General features: G+C 40.7%; 3 protein-coding genes across 5 annotated transcripts; 2 read left to right on the forward strand and 1 right to left on the reverse strand.

Moving 5' to 3' along the window:
* Positions 1-94: 94 nt before the first annotated feature.
* Positions 95-2,119, forward strand: LOC115111467 (palmitoyltransferase ZDHHC12-B-like). Of its 3 annotated transcripts, none has more exons than XM_029637542.2 (5): positions 95-269; positions 513-646; positions 752-832; positions 985-1,154; positions 1,300-2,119. In XM_029637542.2, exons 1-5 carry the CDS (start codon positions 173-175, stop codon positions 1,613-1,615), a joined length of 798 nt encoding a protein of 265 aa, XP_029493402.1. In that variant the 5' UTR covers positions 95-172; the 3' UTR covers positions 1,616-2,119. The 3 variants fall into 3 exon arrangements, with proteins under 3 accessions (XP_029493402.1, XP_029493400.1, XP_029493401.1); XM_029637540.2 differs by having other exon boundaries at positions 96-269; positions 743-832; XM_029637541.2 differs by having other exon boundaries at positions 97-269; positions 743-832; positions 988-1,154.
* Positions 2,062-10,027, reverse strand: LOC115111466 (serine/threonine-protein kinase N2-like). The gene is made up of 19 exons (XM_029637539.2): positions 9,682-10,027; positions 9,250-9,391; positions 7,588-7,739; positions 7,145-7,367; positions 6,880-7,026; positions 6,505-6,614; positions 6,134-6,277; positions 5,951-6,026; positions 5,672-5,852; positions 5,365-5,506; positions 5,104-5,193; positions 4,917-5,008; positions 4,610-4,786; positions 4,434-4,496; positions 4,273-4,349; positions 4,006-4,148; positions 3,710-3,817; positions 3,478-3,558; positions 2,062-3,333 (listed from the first exon to the last, which is right to left on the reverse strand). Exons 2-19 carry the CDS (start codon positions 9,380-9,382, stop codon positions 3,130-3,132), a joined length of 2,343 nt encoding a protein of 780 aa, XP_029493399.1. The 5' UTR covers positions 9,383-9,391; positions 9,682-10,027; the 3' UTR covers positions 2,062-3,129.
* Positions 10,028-14,723: 4,696 nt separating this feature from the next.
* On the forward strand, positions 14,724-18,703 carry LOC115111469 (protein SET-like). The gene is made up of 8 exons (XM_029637548.2): positions 14,724-15,016; positions 16,129-16,186; positions 16,280-16,422; positions 16,525-16,628; positions 16,735-16,848; positions 17,129-17,299; positions 17,646-17,783; positions 17,874-18,703. The coding sequence occupies exons 1-8, from the start codon at positions 14,944-14,946 to the stop codon at positions 17,892-17,894; spliced, it is 822 nt and encodes a 273-aa protein (XP_029493408.1). The 5' UTR covers positions 14,724-14,943; the 3' UTR covers positions 17,895-18,703.
* The last annotated feature ends 1,128 nt before the right edge of the window (positions 18,704-19,831 follow it).

The raw sequence follows: 19,831 nt of genomic DNA on the forward strand, positions 1-19,831 counted from the left end.
CTTGTGGCTGGATGTTCAATAAGGGTATTTTATTAAAACGACTCCGATTTTAGAGTTGACACCACCCTTTCCCCCCCATTGATTTCAGTACTAAGTTTGACACAAACGACATGCAGTACCAAAACAGGAAGTCGCAAATAAAACTAGCTAGTGTTCGTTCAATCATGCAACGATGTTTAAAAACGTGTTTCGATCTGGTTTTCTAATTAGGACCGCACATGTCCTCCTAACATGGGTTATTACACTGATACTATTCTTGCATGACACCGGTAAGTTAGCTTCTCTTCGAGGCGAACCATATTAATTAGCCATTTAGCTAGCTAACGTTAGCTTACCAGGCAACACAGACTGGAGACTCACATTATGAAAACAATACTCTTGATAGCTTGCAGGCTAGATAAAGTGGTTGCTCTCAGCCATATATTTTAGTCACAGCGAATACAATAGTAATTTTAACAACACAACCTTCCACGTGTTGGATTTATGTGGTGTTTATATTTTGCCTGTTAAAGATCTCCGAAGACAAAGGGAGAATGGAGAGTTGATGCAGCCTGTAGTGTTTTCCTTGCTAGTCCTGCTGTCAGTGATGCTGTATTTCACTGTCTCTCTGATGGACCCGGGCTTTGTTCTTTCTGACAGTATCAAGGTGAGCCTTAACCCCCATCAACCCTCCCCCAAAACCCCTTCGGATAAGATGTATTCCATACTGATGTTATATTATATTTGTCTTTGAATGTGTGAGTATGCCCAGGGCTCAGGTGAAGAATTGGAGGAGATGATCCCTCAAAACCCCATACCTCGCCTGCGCCGGTGTGGCTACTGTCTGCTACAGGTAGGACAGCAGGAAGAATACCATCCAGTTGCAGTTAGATCATTAATAACTTAATAACTACAATCTTGGATCACAGATGAGATGACATATTGGGGGTGTGCTATGTTGATGTTAGTATGTATGACTCCTTGTTCTCTTGTCTTTGTCTCAAGCAGCAGCCCATGAGAGCTAAGCACTGCCAGGCCTGCAAACATTGTGTGCGACGGTTTGACCATCACTGTCCGTGGATAGAGAATTGTGTGGGTGAGAGAAACCACCGCTGTTTCATCATCTATCTGGCTGTTCAGCTGCTTGCTCTACTCTGGGCATTGCAGATTGCTTGGTGAGTGTGGGTGATTTAACCTGATGAAAGTAGCTATGAGGTATTATTATTGTGATGTAGATTAAATACTATTTGTCCCACATACGCAATAGTTCCCTTGTTGTATTATTGATGTCAATATCATTTGATGTACTCTGTCTTTCAGGTCAGGTTTCCATTCTTCTGGCACTTGGAAACTGTGGATCATTGTGAATGGGTTTCTGCTGGCAGCGCTGTGTGTTGTAGGTGTGATGTCTTTGGTTGTGGTCCTGCTCCTGGGCTGCCACCTCTATCTGATCTCCATCAACTCCACCACCTGGGAGTTCATGTCCCGCCACCGGATCACCTACCTGAAGAGCTACAGTGACGAGGAGAACCCCTTTGATCGTGGCATTCTCTGTAATCTTTGGGACTTCTTCTGCATGTGCCGAACTGTGGTGTGGGAGCAGGTGTACTACAGAGGGAGCCACAATCACGTCTGACCTCACTCTACAGACAACATGCCCATACATTACATTACATTACATTTAAGTCATTTAGCAGACGCTCTTATCCAGAGCGACTTACAAATTGGATACCAGGCTATAGGATTAAGCCAGGGTCGTGGCACCGCATAGGCCTTCCATTCTGCTTCCCCCATAATTTAGATTTTTTGCAAAGTTGAAGTTGCCTAATGTTTTGATATTTATGTAATACATGGTCCTAGGTATTTTTTATTGTTTTGTTTAACTGAGTGACAGTTTTTCATGAGTCATTGAGTATGCTATTTTCCATGTTGAACTAATGATGTACTGTAATATTGAAAGGTGTTGATCAAAAATGTTATGCATTAACTTTAGTACTCTGTTTTATAATATGTTGAAACGTTAGAATTTTTACCTGTATTCTTTGATAAAACTTTTCACTCTTTCATTAATTGGAAATAATGTATTCATATTTTTGTATTTATTGACATAGACAACACAATAAAACACTAATGATTTCAATGAATATGCATTCATTTTGTCTCATATACATTTCTTTGTGGTAATCCACATACATTCATACAGTAATGCATAATTATTAGCAGCAACTATTGAACCGTTTTAATAGCAAAATAAATACTATTTCTATCATAATCAACTATCAGCCTCTCACTTCACAATCTCACTCGTTATTGCATTAAGTGCTCAATCCCACAATATTGGTTTATTCATAAATATGGCTACCTTATTTAATGGCTTCTCTCATGAAAATGTCTACATAAAACTAAGTTCACAACAAGTGTGCCATGCACATTTTAGTCACACTGAAAATAATAAATTGGCTGGTAGGTAGAAGGTAGATATGTTAGTAGGAGTTAGTAGTTAAACACACATTGGTAGGGAATGACTGGACCCAGGTATGAGAACATGGAATTGTTCATCTTCACACAGAACAACATTTTGAAAAGACATTGTAACAGGAATAAATAGCCTTTTTCATTTGCTCAGTCAAGGCAGTGGGCAAAGCCTCTCACAGTGATGCATAGAAATGGCAGCGTGTACCTCTCTAAAGGGAACAGTTATCTGATAATAGCAAAATAAGCAAAGGCCACAAAGCATGCTCAAATTCTGTCCACATTCTGTCCACCGCTCATCAAATCTGTTATGTTTCGTAGATGGCAGCCAATTGTATTTGAGTGAAATCCAGAGCATTACACACTAGTGTTAATGTTTGGATATCACTGGGTACTATAAACAATGAAACAGTCATAGAACCTGGCCGTCAGACTAATTCATGGCACAGAAATACCAGGGTTGCATTCAAATTACTTTCCACCTGCAGAATATCCCATATCCTGCTTGGTTGAGTTTGTTGATGATGGCTTTTGATGGCAGTGAGGACAGTCCGCCTCATCTACATGTACCGTTGGGGCGAGCTACATTCAGTTATTGTCAGTTATGAAAAGGTTGTGCTATGGAACTGTTCATGCAACCATTTCATGAGCTGGATGCAACCCTGGTCTCTGATTGCTTCATCCATGCAGGGCTGAGAAGTCAAAATCTGCGAAGGCCTCCTGCTGCTCAGGGGAGAGGCTGCAGGACACGGGAGGAGGTGACAGGATCGGCTGGAGACTCGTGAACTCGCTGTCAAAGTTACTGACATCCACAGACTCCTTAATTTTTGGCAGGAACGGAGGTTTCACTTTTTTAGCTAGTAGTGCATCCCAGTCTATAGTCTGTTTGTCAAATAGATACATTGCATATGGGTTAAATTGCAAAATATAAGTTATTTTCCTACAAGCATCTCAAAGATAAGGTTGATGTATTTACAGTATATCTAAAAGCATTGATTGAAAATGATTTTATTTGAACTAAATTACCTTGAAGAATTTCTCTTCCTTGACTTCATTTGCGTCCCCTTCTCCGGCTCCCAGCCTTTTCTCTGGATTCCTCTTAAGAAGCTGCAGGGAGGAGGGGTTTGATTAGGGATCAGCATGCACAGACAGGGGGAGGGTTCAAACACGGATATTTTCATAACAAAACTATTTCTGAACGGTTTCCGAATATATAAAAATATGAGACAGAATGAGCAGAGAAAGGGGAAGTTGTTACCTTTTGAATGATGGAGATGGAGTCTGGAGAGAGGCATCCAGGATACTGAACATCATCATTAACTATGCTGTCAAACACCTCCTCTTCATCTTCTCCTGGGAATGGAGACTGGCACAAGATGGAGAGGGGGAAGCCTTTAGTCTGATATATGACCACCAGTCATTGAAACTATAAAGCTTTACATTTCTGTGTATTTGTACTGTTATTATTGATTTGTGACTGTTTTTGTTGTTGTTGTGTACAAAAATCTATGACTGTGTTTTATGGAGTGTGTTTCTGGTCTGTTGATGACTTACTTCTCCCACAAGCATCTCAAAGATAAGGACGCCCATGCCCCACCAGTCCACAGCTCGTGTGTAGTTATCATCAGTAAGCACCTCAGGCGCCAGGAACTCTGGGGTTCCACAGAATGTTGATGTCCGGTCGCCATGCCCCATCCCTGCCAGTACAACAACAGATGGAGCAGCATTTAACTAAATGCTCACACACATACAATTTGTCATATGTACTTTCCACACATAACCACAAACCCTGTCGTAAGATATAATAAACCATCATTTTACCTTCTTTACAAAGTCCAAAGTCTGTGATTTTAACAAATCCGTCTGCATCCATCAGCAAGTTGTCTAACTTCAAATCTCTATGAAAAACACATGCAAATGAAATAAGCTGTAGCCAGAGCTGTATTAAGTGCTAGTTAATATGACTCATAGACACGACTCACCGATAAACTATCTTATTCAGATGCAGGAACTCTAGACCCAGCAAAACACAGGCTGAGTAGAACCTGTAACACAAAGAAAATACACATTTGCACTGTCCAAATGTTTTTTTAATGGCACGTGCATGTTTTTGTGTGTGTGTGTGTGTATGTGTGTGTGCTTGTCAGGTAAAACTCACCTGGTCTGCAACTCAGAGAAGACGTTATTATGGATGTGAATCATGAGGTCTCCTCCTGGTGAGTACTCCATGACAAAACAAACATGCTCACTGGTCTGGAAACAGCCGTGCAGGTTGACCAGGAAAGGGTGCCTCGATGCGTTGATCATCTCGAAGATCCTCCTCTCACACATAAGACTGTGAAGGCATCAGAAAGAGCATTTCTTACTGTAAATAAGTTATTATCTGTGGTATATCACTAATGTATTTGTGTAAGGTGAGCAAGGCTATTCATTGTATAGTATATGTCCCAATAAAGAACATTAACCTGTCCACTTCATCACGGGTTACAATATCCCTCTTCTTCAAGGCTTTAATGGCATAGAGTTTTCCTGTCTTCTTCAACTCAGCTAGAAGTACCTGGATAGGGTGAACATTGGCGTGCATGACGCAGTGGGCTGTGCAAAATCATATAGTGCTGTAATATAATGTCGTGTTGGCAAAAAAGTCTGGACCTTTCCAAAGTGTCCTCTTCCCAGGACAGAGATACATTTGAAGTCTTCCATCTGCATCCTTGTTCTCTCTGTGTAGTTTTCAATGGAGGACTGAAACGAGACAGACGGATATGCTACGAAGGTAGAATCATGAAGCAATCAAGGCCAGTCATTTATTCAAATAGCAAGTCTACCAATGCACTTTATGCACTTTACTTGAACAAGATGACAATAGACTGGAACCACCATTTTATGTTTAGTGGATCTGGTATGGATGTTCACCTCTTTTTCTGTCAGGGTAGGCATAGGTGGTGTTTTCTGTGCTGTTGACACCGTGTTGGGGATGTTTCTTCCTTGGTCAACGCTAAACGTTTTAAATGCTAAATGCTCCTCACTTATGTGAAGACTAATCACCGGCACTTCACTGCAGATATAGAAACACAGTGATGGTCATATATTCAGGGAAATCATGCAATGATAAAGATATTACATATACTCCCATAACCAAATATTCTTATAAATTCACTGCACAAAATACTTATTTGACTATTTCTACTGTTTCCATGGGCAGCTATGCGTAATTTCTCACCCTGGCAGTAGGGGGGTTGACCGAGTGGCCTTATTGGTAGAAGGTGAGGGGTTGACCACAACATCAGAGGAAGTAGACGGACTCAAAGTGGTAAAGGAACATTGAGGCAGGACACTCATCATCAGATGACCCCATGTGGCAAAGTTCATGTTCATCTGGGCAGCACGAAGAAAGTTCTTCCCTGAGTGGAGGGACAGGAAAACCCATCAACACTTATCATCAACAGTAACATGAGTAGGTCTATTTGATCGGTGACCACAGCCAGGTTACATACAGTACCTTTCTCTTTTGTGAAAATGCACCTCTGACGCCTTAGTTTGGGTTGACGCTCAATCACAGGGTTGACAAACGTAATCTGCAAAGCCAGCAGAAAAACAAGTAGCTTGTTACATATGGGTATCTGGTTGATAGACCGAACTCTGGCAAAGCCATCTCACATTCAGAAATATAAAGGAATCAGACCTCAGTGAAGAGTGTTCCCTGGGGCTCTAGGCACAAACACAGGGTATGTCGTTGGTTGTCCAGGAACTCTTCCAGGCGCAGGTACTTGACTGCACACATCACCCTCCAGTCTTGCCAGTAGATCCCAATCTCCAGCTCCCGAGACTGTGGGGGCACAAAGATGCAATCTCCCAACTGATAAACTATATGGTATTTTGCCAATACAGACACTTTCAGACTATGTACAACAATTCCATAGAGTTCCCATACAACCAGTTATATGAAGTACAATGGTTCCTCCTGGTGTTCAGTTAAAAGAACTATGCCTCAACCAGTCACCTTTCCCACTTCAACTGGTTGTATCAATTTCCCACTTCATTGCCACTACTTACCCGCTCCAGTTGGATGCTGAAGCTTTGTCTCCAGGCCTGCTTGCTCAAAGGTCTCCAGTGGGTATGACCCACCACTCTGTTATCCAGTTTCAACACTGCACTTATCTCCACTGCCAGACAGAAAGTCTGATATTACTGTCCTATACTGTACTTCCATGACTACAATAACATTTAGGAGAGATGGTTCTACAGGTGCAGTACTTGGGATATTCAAATGCAACAACCATAGCTTCAACACAAAGTCACTGGCCCTCTGGGCACTAACCCTAATACCATACAGACGCAGTACACTCCCCTGCAGAAGAGGAGATAGTGGATGTTGAATCTAACACTAAAGAGCTGTGTAGGGCTAAGGTCCTTTATATGGGGACTTACAGGAGAGGTTTTCTGTGTGATCAGGTTGGCTGTTGACATTGAAATCTGGTGGGCTCTCCGGAGAAGAAGATCCACTGGTTATTTGGCCTCGTCCTGGCAGTGATTTCAGCAAGTCCTCACATCCCAGAAGCATGACCTCAAGTGTGCCTGCAAAATATTACATGTATCAGGAGAACAGGCCTTAAAATAAACATTATCATTCTGCTTTTACATCAGATCCATAAACAGACATAAAATACCTGTACGGTTTGAAGAGAGTAGTTACCTGTTAGGGAGGCAGGCTTGAGAAAGGATGAGGAGGTGGAGGAGGGGAAGGAGCAAAGTAGGCAATTTTGCTGTTGTCCCTCAGGGGGTGGGGATACTGTAGGGAGCCCCTGCTTGGTGACAGACTCCCGAAGAGCCTCCTGAGATGACTCCCCCAGGCGGTGCTCCAGAGAAAGTCGCAGAAGATCTAGCTTCTGAGAAGAGTCTTGCACACGGGACCGGGCCTGGTAGAGAGATTTATGCATTTTCCCATACATGCATAGCATAGGCACAAAAACAAATGTTCCAACCAAGACTCTTTCCACTCTCAAACTAACTAATTGTACAAAATATTCATTAGTCACTCTGAAATTATACTAATTTTGTAGGTTGTTTTTTAGAATGTTTTCAAATAGAATTGTAAAACAATAAAAATTGTTTATAGATACATTCTAGCTAGCCCACCTCAGCCAGGGCCAATTGGTCCTGGGATGGCAGCTCCTCAAGCTGCTTCACCACATCCCTGGCCACCTTCACCACCTCTGTCTCTCTCTGGACATAGTGTTTTAACTCTGCCACATGGATGTCCAGGGGATTTACACCCACTGGGGTACTTCCTTCTGGATCAAAGATGCATGAGAAAACAGGCCAGGTTCAGACTTAGACTGCATAGAGAAAGCATTATGATATATCCTCACATAGGTAATACATTTGTCATTTTCAGTGATCTTACATTTTTCATAATCCTACCAGCATAAAAAATAGCAAGCAAAACAAACACTGAGCAGCGGAAAGCATTCAGACATCTTCGCTTTTTCCACATTTTCTTATGTTACAGCATTATTCTAAAATTGATTAAATTGTTGTTTTTTTCCTCATCAATCTACACACAGCAAAAACAGGCTTTTAGAAATGATTGTAAATTAATCAAAAATAAAACACTGAAATATTACATTTACAATAAGTATTCAGACCCTTTATTGAGTACTTTGTTGAAGCACCTTTGGCAGCATTACAGCCTTGTGTCTTCTTGGGTATGATGCTACAGGCTTGGCACACCTGTATTTGGGGAGTTTCTCGCATTCTTCTCTGCAGGTCCTCTCAAGCTCTGCCAGGTTGGATGGGGGCGTCATGGCACAGCTATTTTCAGGTCTCTCCGGAGATGTTCGATCAGGTTCAAGTCCGGGCTCTGGCTGGGCCACTCAAGGACATTGAGAGACTTGTCCCAAAGCCATTCCTTCATTGTCTTGGCTGTGTGCTTAGGGTCATTGTCCTGTTGGAGGGTGAACCTTCACCCCAGTCTGAGGTCCTGAAGCAGGTTTTCATCAAGGATCTCTCTGTACTTTTCTCTGTTCATCTTTCCCTAGATCCTGACTAGTCTATCATACCCTGCCGCTGAAAAACATTCCCACAGCATGAGGCCAGCTCTAAGAAGTCCTGGTGGTTCCAAACTACTTCCACTTAAGAATGATGGAGGCCACTATGTTCTTGGGGAAAATGTTCTGTACTCTTCCCCAGGTCTGTGCCTCGACACAATCCTGACTCTACAAACAATTCCTTTAGACCTCATGGCTTGGTTTTGGCTCTGACATGCACTGTCAACTGTGGGACCTTATATAGACAGATATGTGTCTTTCCAAATCATGTCCAATCAATTTAATTTACCACAGGTGGACTCCAATCAAGTTGTAGAAACATCTCAAGGTTGATCAATGGAAACTGGATGCACCTGAGCTCAATTTCGAGTCTCATAGCAAAGGGTCTGAATACTTATGTAAATAAGGTATTTCTGTTTTGTTTTTTAAATAATTTGCACAAAAAAAAATCAAAAAACCTGTTTTCACTTAGTCATTATGGGATATTGTGTGTAGATTGATGAATACATTTTTTTATTTAATAAATTTTAGAATAAGGCTGTAACGTATCAAAATGTGGGAATAGTAAAGGGGTCTGAATACTTTTCGAATGCACTGTACCTAACAAATTATAGTAAGATACAAGACAGTAACCCTTTGGAATGGCAGTTCAATCCTGATAGCATTTTCAGTTCTGTGCAAAGATGTGGATTGAGTTAACTGTATATTGTAACCATGATCACCTAACTAAACTGTACCATAAAGCTCTGACCTCCATGATTGGTGCTGTCATGGTTGCTGCTCCCATCCCCAACACCAGTCTGGGTGACTTTGATAATCTGCATTCGGATCAGCTCGATCTTGGAACGGCTGTCCTGCAGCATCTGCTGAGCTGTAGACAGCATCTCCAGATCCTGGAAAGTGATAATAACACTAACACAATGATGCGGAAACACACCCAGTCCAGTACAGTACACCTGAACAAAACCTGCTCCATGTTTATTGATCCAAGAAAATAAATACTCTGATAGTCTGTCTGACTCATAAAATAGTGGTGAATGAGAAACTGAAAAACAAGAGGCATCTGTGTAAGTCTCAGCTCTGCCAGTGTCCAATCTGAAAAAAGGTCTGTATGAGCTAAAATAATAATACAAACATGCCTAAACCAGGTGAAAACAGTAGTATGACCATGCACTTCACAAACCTCGGAGCACTCCTGTCTCTCCTTGCTGAATAAGGGCTAATTTGTCATCCTCTTGGCCACAGGAGGGCTTCTCACATTGCACCTTTCCACCTTCACTATCCTTGAAAATACAACAAGTCCTCTGCTGTTGTTGTTGCAGAGCATCAGTGGCAAACAAGCAGGCAGGGTTCCTCCTGAAGCTGCTTTACATCTTGTGAATCTGGTCACACAGCAGTCTTTCCTTGTGTTTGTTTTCGCCTCTCTGCTGACTGCTCTGCAAAATCCCTTTTCCACTGCATCCTGTTCTCCTCTTCTTTCTGTTACTAATCACTCTCTCACCCCTCCCTCTCTCTCTCTCTCACTGTGTTTTTCCTGTGTAGGCTTCCTGCAGGGGTGGCAGGGATCCCTCTGCTGTGCCAACACTGCTGTTAGTCTGTGAGTGCTGATGTCCCTGTCCAGGCTCAGCATTGGCCAGCGCAGAACCACATGTTCCTCTCTGTCACCAACCAAAGACAAACACAGAGACGATCTCCACAGGACAGGCAGAGAGCATCCAGCTAGAGCCTTTCTAAACCCATTCCAGCATGGGGGAACGCCTGGGACATACATCAAACGCTCCTGGGAGTCAGCTCTTTATGCAGAAGGACATGTCTTTAAGTCCAGTTTTAAATGGGATGCATGCAGTGTAATAATTGTAAAAATATGTGCACTTATAAAATAGCTTTATGTTATCATTTTTACACTATGCTAGGAGAAGTGTGGGATAAGATTGATGAGCACTGGGTGACAGAACGAGCAATGAATTATGATGTTCAGATAAACGTTGGCAAGGCAGCCGGGGACCCAAATCTTTTTTTTTATGGACCATCAAATCAGGTGACTATATCGTTGATTTTGCAAATACGGCCACTTTGGATGTTAAATGTTATTGAAAATGAAACCTCTTTAACTGCTTTTTATCTATCTGAATATTTTCTTCACTCTGTCTGGAACAAGATCTAATAGTGGCTGAGACCATTCTATTTAAGAATATAACCATTTTTATTGGTTACCCCAAATACCAGAGGGAAAATGTCACCACCACCACGTCATAAGATTTGCTATTTTAGTTTAAAAGAAAATTGCAGAAATTGTTAATATAACATTTCACTTTTTTTTAGATCATGTTTTTTTTTACTATTTTGAAGTTTTCTTAATTATATGTATTCATCATGTCTAAATGTCCGTATATGCATTGATGATACTCAGAAACATGTATTTACCACATCAAAATATCAATATTTTACATTATTTTAGAAATGAAGGTTCACATGGGAAAATCATCAATGTCAATTGTAATTTAACACAACTTTTCCTCAGGAATATGTACCGTGATGGTAATGACTTAGCATTGTCATAATGACTTAGCATTGTCATAAATGTCCTCTGGTTTGATGAAACAAAAATAAAATTGTTTGGCCATAATGACCATTGTTATGTCTGGAAGAAAAAGGGTGACGCTTGCAAGCCGAAGAACACCATCCCAACCGTAAAGCATGGGGATGGCAGCATCTTGTTGTGTGGGTGCTTTGCTGCAGGAGGTACTAGTAGACTTCACAAAATAGATGGCATCATGAGGCAGGAACATTATGTGGATATATTGAAGCAACATCTCAAGACATCAGTCAGGAAGTTAAAGCTTGGTCGCAAATGGATCTTCCAAATGGACAATGACCCCAAGCATACTTCCAAAGTTGTGGCAAAATGGCTTAAGGACAACAAAGTCAAGGTATTGGAGTAGCCATCACAAAGCCCTGACCTCAATCATATAGAAAATATGTGGGAAGAACTGAAAAAGCGTGTGTGAGCAAGGAGGCCTACAAACCTGAGGCTACCCGAAACGTTTGACCCAAGTTAAAACAATGTAAAGGCAATGCTACCAAATGCTAATTGAGTGTATGTAAACTTCTGACCCACTGGGAATGTGCTGAAAGAAATAACAGCAGAAATAAATCATTCTCTCTACTATTATTCTGACATTTCACATTCTTAAAATAAAGTGGTGATCCTAACTGACCTAAGACAGGGACTTTTTACCAGAATGAAATGTCAGGAATTGTGAAAAACTGAGTTTAAATGTATTTGGCTAAGGTGTATGTAAACTTTTAACTTCAACTGTAGAACACACCATTCAGAACCTCAAAAAACAAAGATACATGCCTCAATAACTTAAGCATCTTTTAGACCATTTTGGGATTCAATGTATTAAGCAGAAATACATGTAAAGTTTGGAAACACTGGTTGACCTTAAACAAAGTATTGTTCACTGGCTGCTGCCTATTGATTCAGACTCATGAGACAGGTGTGTGCTTACTCAAGATTAGGTTTTGCCCTTAACGCACTCTTTTGCTAACAAGAGAGCAGATTTCCTCCCAGACTGCGCCATCAAGCATCATATGCCATTTTGTCACTGGATGATGCTCAGGGACAAGCCCAAGCACATTCTCTCTGGTTGGTACAACACAATGTCCTCTCTCATTGGCCAAAATAATTAGTTGGCTCCCACAAAACATGACTAGAGCGCATCTCTCTGCATCAAAGTCTTGTATAATACCCGGGTAAGGGTCTTCATCATATTTCACAACACACCACTTTCAAATCAGTCCCTCATGTATGTCTGCAATGGGCTGTATTGAGCTAGGAGATGGCTGTGGTGCTGTGCAGGTGGAAGTGGAAGGGTGTGCTTTGTCTGCTTCTGATTATTGAATTATTATGGTCTATGGGCCAAAACAATCACATAGATGTGAAGTCATTTGAGGGCATATAGGTCATCATTCTGAAGCTGTAAGACTTCGGGTGAGTGTGGTGATGTGGTCCTTGACAGGTATGACTCCATAACCACTATTTTCTAGATAGTTGATCATCTGATTCTTTGGTTTATTTTCTATGGCCTCCTTTTTTTTTTTTTTTCTCGCTGGAAAAGTTGTGAGATGGATTTCAGTTTACCACTTTATTTTCTCTTGAGGTATCTTTCTTTTTGTTTCTTAAAAGATCATCCTGGTATCTTAAAGGATCTTGTTTGATTTTGTTAATATACATTACATGACCCAAAGTATGTGGACACCTGCTCTTCGAACATTTAATTCCAAAATCATGGGCATTAAAATGGAGTTGGTCGCCCCTTTAATGTTATAACAGCCTCCCTTATTCTTGTAAGGCTTTCCACTAGATGTTGGAACATTGCTGCATGGACTTTCCTCCATTCAGCCACAAGAGTATTAGAGAGGTTGGGTACTGATGTTGGGCGATTATGCCTGGCTCGCAGTCTGCGGTCCAATTCATCCCAAAGGTGTTCAATGGGGTTGATGTCAGGGTTCTTTGCAGGTCAGTCAAGTTCTTCCACCCCGATCTTGACAAACCATTTCTGTATGTCATTGTGTCCTGTAACGTTAAGGTTTCCCTTCACTGGAACTAAGGGGCCTAGCCTGAATCATGAAAAACAGTGCCAGACCATTATTCCTCCTACATCAAACTTTACAGGTGGCTCTATGCATTTGGGCAGGTAGCGTTCTCATGGCATCCGCCAAACTCAGATTCGCCCGTCGGACTGCCAGATGATGAAGCGTGATTCATCACTCCAGAGAACGCTTCAGAGTCCAATGGCAGCTAGCTTTACGCTACTCCAGCAGACACTTGGCATTGCGAATGGTGATCTTATGCTTGTGTGCGGCTGTTCTGCCATGGAAACCCATTTTATGAAGCTCCCGACGAACAGTTATTGTGCTGACCTTGCTTCCAGAGGCAGTTTGGAACTTGGTAGTGAGTATCGCAACCGAAGACACGATTTTTACACGCTTCAGCACTCAGTAGTCCCATTCTGTGAGCTTGTGTGGTCTATCACATGGCAACTGAGCCATTGTTGCTCCTAGATGTTTCCACTTCATAATAACAGTAATTTGAAAGGGTGTCCACATACTTTTGCATATATAGTGTATGTCCTTGTCCTCTCCTTGGTTGATTTAGGAGGCATCTTATAGAAAAATAGCCGAATCCACTAATTTGAAGGGGTGTCCACATACTTTTGCATATTTCGGCTAATAGAAAAAGAAAAAAATTATAATAAAAAACATTATACAATTAAAGTCAGTAACCATAGTAAGTCACATAAATAGACATAAAATCCCTCAATCAACCTAACATAATACAAAATGTAATGGTCTTATTTAGCAAAGAAGTATTCAATTTCAACTTAACCATGATCATATGTGTAGTTTGGGTGTCTTTTCAGGTCTTAATATAAGTACAAATGTATGAACTAATACATTTTGCCATTACCATCACATTCTGTCCCTACCATCACAGTTCATTATGTGGTGGTAATGACCTGTGGTGGGAATTACATTGTACACTGTACAAATTACATTTGTACAGTATTTGGTTATAAATAGCTGGGATTCTAGCATGCTAACTCTAGTTGAACTGCTAGCATACAATGTATCCTATATACACATAATTAAAACATAATTTAAAAAATGTAACATAATTTGATTAAATTATATCCTATTTCGTAATGTGAGTCTCCATCCATGACATCCATGTTCTCCACTGTCGCTATTCATATCCATGGTAACCAAGTACACAAACGTTACAATCATGTAATTCGCTTGTCGTGGTGGTAATGACACAATGATGCAGTGATGTAAACTATTTTATATTTTCCTTTTAGGCCTATTTAAAAAAAAAACGCATTACCAATGACACCAAGATTTTTTGCAGGGGTTATATACGTTGTTTTTAAACTATATGTCCACATAACCTGAAACAAATACATTTCCCTTTGCAGTACGGTAGGAGGGCAAATGCGACGACAAAAATAAATAGACCTATTTAAAAGTGAAACTGTTAGCTGTGATAATTTTAATGTAGGTGATTATGTAAATTCATTCAACATTTTACAAAGACGTTGTTGATGTCAAATCCCGCCTTTTCGAAGTTAATCTCACCTATGAGAAAGCAACACTAGAACCCAGCATGCAGACTTGTTCTCGAGAGGCGGAGCCCAATCGGTTCCATTTGCTGAGGCGCGTTCGTAATGAAAGGGAGCGCGTGAGCGGGCTAGAGCTTCTTGGTGGAGTGTCTAAATGTGCTTGACTTCCTCGCATTATATTGTGTGGAGGAGCGCTGCACACGTTGTTATAGCACACCGACATCGTACTTAGAAATACTAATCTCCTGTTCGGGGAGAATACAAAATCAAATTCAGTATTCTTTCCCGAAGTCTGTTATTCACAGCTTGCGAAAAAAATGTCGGCACCAGCGGCAAAAGTGAGTAAAAAGGAGCTGAACTCAAACCATGACGGAGCGGACGAGACCTCCGGTAAGGAATGGCGGCCTCCAGTTCACCGCCATTTTCACTTCCTTTATTAGTTCTACCAGAATCTACTACTTTAAAGTAAAATAGTTCACAAACCGTAATTTGTCGTCTGTGGGCTTTTAACTATGAATCTGGACGGTTTTGGGTGCAGTCAGTATTGTCTGTCTTGAGTGCGTAGTTAGTTCTGTCTCTAGCTGTTAACGCTACTACGTTAGACCGGTGATGGAGGCCATGTTACCTAGCTAGCAACATTTCTTAACTGGCTAACTAATTGTCTAATCAATGAATGTCCTGTTAAGTATTTAAGTTCTCAAGTCTAGTCGTTGCTACTATAAATGCAATTGCAAAACATTTGTTTATAATAGACTGTGTATTTGTGCAGTTGACTGAGGATTAATGTGTTTTTTATGTTGAATGAAATAACGGTGGCCTAGTGTTACTTTGTTGTTGTGCATATCCGCCATGATGAAGCTAGCCACTTTGCGAATGTGAAATTGGCAACATGGCTAACGGTAGTTAGCTACCATATAGTGAACAACAGTTTTCGAGAAGTAGCCCATTGGACGAGTTTAACGGATGTAGCAATGGGGGGTCATTTGTCTAACTTGGTCATAGTCTCGATACAATGCGCACTTCGCTAGCTATTAGACAGTGTTTGGGAAGGAGGCAGAGTGTAGTGTACGGGGTCCCACATTTAAACCACGCGGCCATCCTCACTGTAGCCAGCAGGAAACGCCGTTTGCAAGCTGCTATAAAATCGCTAGTTACAAAAAGGTTCTGCTAAAACTCATGCATTGCAATTAACTTGTTGGTTAAGATTTATATCATATTTCCGCAAAATGTTCACCCCTTTTCAGATTGCAAATCGTTAGTGATTAGCTCATGCAACTTTTGCAATGATTTTCCATCAATGGTCCTGAGAGCAGCAGCTTGAGGGTAACTTTCAAAACCATTAGCTCGTAACTTTGTTTGCTACATTTACGTTGCATCTTTAATTCTTTGTTGGTAATGCGCAGGAAGTTGGTAGATACTCTTTAATGTTGACGATTGAACACCAATGTACTGTACCGATCGTCTCAAATATTTTCTGACATTGCATTTTTTTTTTCAAATAGAAAAAGAGCAACAAGAAGCTATTGAACACATCGACGAAGTTCAAAACGAAATTGACAGGTAAGCAAGTTAAGTTAAAATGTTTATGTATCAAAAAACGAAAGCGTTTAACTGTGTGATAATGGTGCTTGATGTGCAATCTCTTTTCTCCAGACTGAATGAGCAAGCAAGTGAGGAGATATTGAAAGTAGAACAGAAATACAATAAACTCCGTCAGCCGTTCTTTCAGAAGAGATCAGAACTGATTGCTAAAATCCCCAACTTCTGGGTCACCACATTCGTCAACCATCCACAAGGTGAGCTTCAGCACATCCCTCTGGGCTCTCACAGGATTTTACCACTGGAACCTAGAATATTCAGATTCTGACTTTGTTTTGTTTTCTTGTTTGTCCCTACAGTTTCTGCTCTTCTTGGGGAGGAAGATGAGGAGGCACTTCACTATCTGACCAGGGTGGAGGTTACAGAGTTTGAAGATATCAAATCGGGCTACAGAATAGATTTTGTAAGTGATAATGATTGCCATCATACAGCATTCACAGGATATTGCATTAATGTCTGGACTTTATAGCGTACCTTAAAATGTACTCAATTAACTTGATGTGTTCCAGTATTACGATGAAAATCCATACTTTGAAAACAAAGTCCTTTCCAAAGAGTTCCATCTGAACGAGAGTGGAGACCCATCCTCAAAGTCGACAGAAATCAAATGGAAATCAGGAAAGGTATTTCACGTTAGTATTTTCAAATGTTTGGTAATACTGCAGTCTATTAATGCATGGCATTTGGCAGAAACCAGTGCGTCACTTTCTTTAAAAAGTCTGTTCAAAGTAATGGCAAAACACTACCTGAATGTTGTATGTACCTTAGTGATCGGAGCCTTTTGGTTTTCATGCCAGGTAGTTGTGGTCAGTATTTCATTTGTTTTGCTATGCAATCAAACTCGTTGCTTTAAAACAAACAAAAACAAGCTGGTTTGTAATTCCTGTGATGTTGTCTCTGAAGGACCTGACAAAGCGCTCCAGCCAGACACAGAACAAAGCCGGCAAGAAGAGGCAACATGAAGAGCCAGAGAGCTTCTTCACCTGGTTCACTGATCACTCAGATGCTGGGGCAGATGAGCTGGGAGAGGTTATCAAGGATGACATCTGGCCAAACCCCCTGCAGTACTACCTGGTGAGTGGTCTCCACGGCCTAACACCTCCCTCTTGTCAATGTTCTCTTTACTTTGAATGGGACTTCTATGCCTGTTGTGCTACCTACTGTATTGTTAATTCTTTGGATGTGTCATTTTGATTGTTTAGTATTGTTGGTGTGTTTTTTTGTTTTAATTTCACTTTAAACCTGTGTTGTTGGAGCTCTGAGTTTAAGATTGCCACTGTACCCTGTAATTACAAGAGCAATCCTGTACATGTGACTATTAAACATCTTATCTATTGTCTGTAAATGTCACCCAGGAGATTTAAGTCTGTTATGTAGACAAAGGATGTATAGTTAAATGGTTGACTAATTTGATTGGCAGGTTCCTGACATGGATGATGAGGAGGGTGAAGGTGAAGATGATGATGACGATGAGGAAGGCCTTGAGGACATTGATGAGGAGGGTGATGAAGATGATGGGGAGGAGGATGAAGAGGAGGATGACGGAGATGATGGGGAGGTATGCCCTAAATAATTAATTAGCTCAATTCACTATATTCAATAGCGAAATTTGTTTGCACAGTATTGATTTTTCTTTCCTTTTGTTTAGGATGATGGAGAAGATGACTAAACCGAAAGTTAAATAATCTACCAATACCCTTTGCTATTCCCCCCCCATTTGGTTATCCACCCATATTTAGGAGAGATTTTTTTACTTTTATTTTGTGCTTCATTTCCTCATTCTGAAGCCTCTCCTGTCTGTGCCATGTTTAATTTTTGTCTCCTCTAAAACCAATGTCAAATTCTTGCCTTTGAATTGTCAAACCACAATAATTCCCACATTAATCTAGGGGGGGAACTACTAGAATAAGCATGCCATCTTGTAGTTAAATGAATGGCAATTTCTATAAATTGTTCTTCCTGTTAACGGTTGTGCGATTTAAATTAACAAACGCCATGGTGCATTGACTTGGCACTAGTGGACCCCTCCAGTTTTTATACTTTTGTTCAGTTGAGTAGATCCCTAAAAAAAAATCCCCCTGTGTGGTTAAGTCAACAGATAAAGTACTAGCTCATTCCTATCAGTTCTTGCTATGTTTGTGGGCTGGGGTAGGGCAGAGAGACGTCTTAGGATGTTGGGGAGGGTGGGAATTGAGGCCATTACTATGTTTTTTTTGTTTGTTTTTTTGATTTTCATTTGTATTGTTTTACAGACATCCGTGAGATTTGAAATGACATTTTTAATAAACCAAACAAAACGTTAAAAAAAATGCTTGTAAATTTGGGCCCCCACTGCTTCATGGAAAATGACCTTGTTATCTCATGGAATTTGCATCTTATCACCATTTTAATTTCTGCTGGGGAAAAAATGTTTTAAACTTAGTGTACAAGTTTCTTTGTTACAATAAAACTTAATGTGTACACAAATGTTTCATCTAACCAACCGTAGTTCAATTAGTTATCTAGAGCCAGAAGCTACATGATAAATGTCTGTCTGGCTGTTACATCTAGAATTGTGGTATGCTCGCAGTTTTAGACTGGTATGTTAAACTGTCAGTAACAGTATCGATCTCAGAAGTGTTTACTTTGTAATACACAATCACAGGAAATACCACATACTGTATTATTGCTTATTTATTTATTATGAAATGCAAAAAAAAGTAGTTTTTACAGCCAGGTATAATTTGTAGCTTTGAATGCAGCAGATGTCAACTTCTGAATGATTTCGGAGTCAGTAGTGTTGATGCAAATTTTTCTTGTAACAATCGATTAGTGACCAAGGCCACAAATGTCTCCTCCGATTCCTCAAATTCCCATTTGGTTAAAGTCTTTGGCCATTCAATTGGTTGAAAAGCCCAACCTGGGGGGGGGGGGGGGATTACATTATTACAAAACAGCGTACGGTAGTCATTTGATTTTGCAATTGTTGCCTGAGGTTAGAATAGACCCACTTTAAAAAATAAAAATAAATCTTTATTTAACTAGGCAAGTCAGTTAAAAGAACAAATTCTTATTTTCGTGCCAGACACGTTTGGTTAATGGATGAGACACGCAATCAAAATATATAATTCCCGACCCACCAAGGTGTGCGTTACATCGCGGACATGTAGCCACTGTCCAGGCATATCCAGGATACCAGGTGAAATGTTTGTCCGCAGGCCAGTGCTTGACAACGTCTGCCTTTCTGAAAGTCATGACTTCAAACTGGTAGCCCTGTGGGTTTTCGAACCGCTGGACGGGCACTCTTCTTTCTCCAACAACCGTATCATTTCTATAAGAGAGCGCAAGTCGACTGTGGATAAAGTTTGCATCTTTCTCAAAAGCCAATTCATGTCCACAGAACCTGCAGAGTAACAAGTCACCGACTTCTTCGCCAACACAGGATTCGACGAGTTTAAAGTCGCAAAGAAATGCAGTGAAAAACATAAGTGTTTGTAGCCGAATTCCCCACAGCTGTCTCACTCTGACCGCCATTGTTGGCAACAATGTAGCAACTCGAATCGCATATTTATACTTGTGTATCATTATTGTATGTGCGCAATCATACAAATATATTTTACACCTAGA

This window comes from Oncorhynchus nerka, linkage group LG27 (genome assembly GCF_034236695.1).
Source record: "Oncorhynchus nerka isolate Pitt River linkage group LG27, Oner_Uvic_2.0, whole genome shotgun sequence".
NCBI classification, from domain to species: Eukaryota; Metazoa; Chordata; class Actinopteri; order Salmoniformes; family Salmonidae; genus Oncorhynchus; species Oncorhynchus nerka.

Bases quoted from the DNA above. Each gene is read 5' to 3' on its own strand.
- LOC115111467 (XM_029637540.2), top strand. From the start codon at position 173: ATGTTTAAAAACGTGTTTCGATCTGGTTTTCTAATTAGGACCGCACAT. The intron at 270-512 runs GTAAGTTAGCTT...TGCCTGTTAAAG, and splicing joins ACTATTCTTGCATGACACCG to ATCTCCGAAGACAAAGGGAG. The intron at 1,155-1,299 runs GTGAGTGTGGGT...TCTGTCTTTCAG, and splicing joins TGGGCATTGCAGATTGCTTG to GTCAGGTTTCCATTCTTCTG.
- LOC115111469 (XM_029637548.2), top strand. From the start codon at position 14,944: ATGTCGGCACCAGCGGCAAAAGTGAGTAAAAAGGAGCTGAACTCAAAC. The intron at 15,017-16,128 runs GTAAGGAATGGC...TTTTTCAAATAG, and splicing joins CGGAGCGGACGAGACCTCCG to AAAAAGAGCAACAAGAAGCT. The intron at 17,784-17,873 runs GTATGCCCTAAA...CCTTTTGTTTAG, and splicing joins ATGACGGAGATGATGGGGAG to GATGATGGAGAAGATGACTA.
- LOC115111466 (XM_029637539.2), bottom strand. From the start codon at position 9,382: ATGCTGTCTACAGCTCAGCAGATGCTGCAGGACAGCCGTTCCAAGATC. The intron at 4,497-4,609 runs GTGAGTTTTACC...TTTGTGTTACAG, and splicing joins TTCTCTGAGTTGCAGACCAG to GTTCTACTCAGCCTGTGTTT. The intron at 3,334-3,477 runs GTAATTTAGTTC...TTTGACAAACAG, and splicing joins AGGAAGAGAAATTCTTCAAG to ACTATAGACTGGGATGCACT.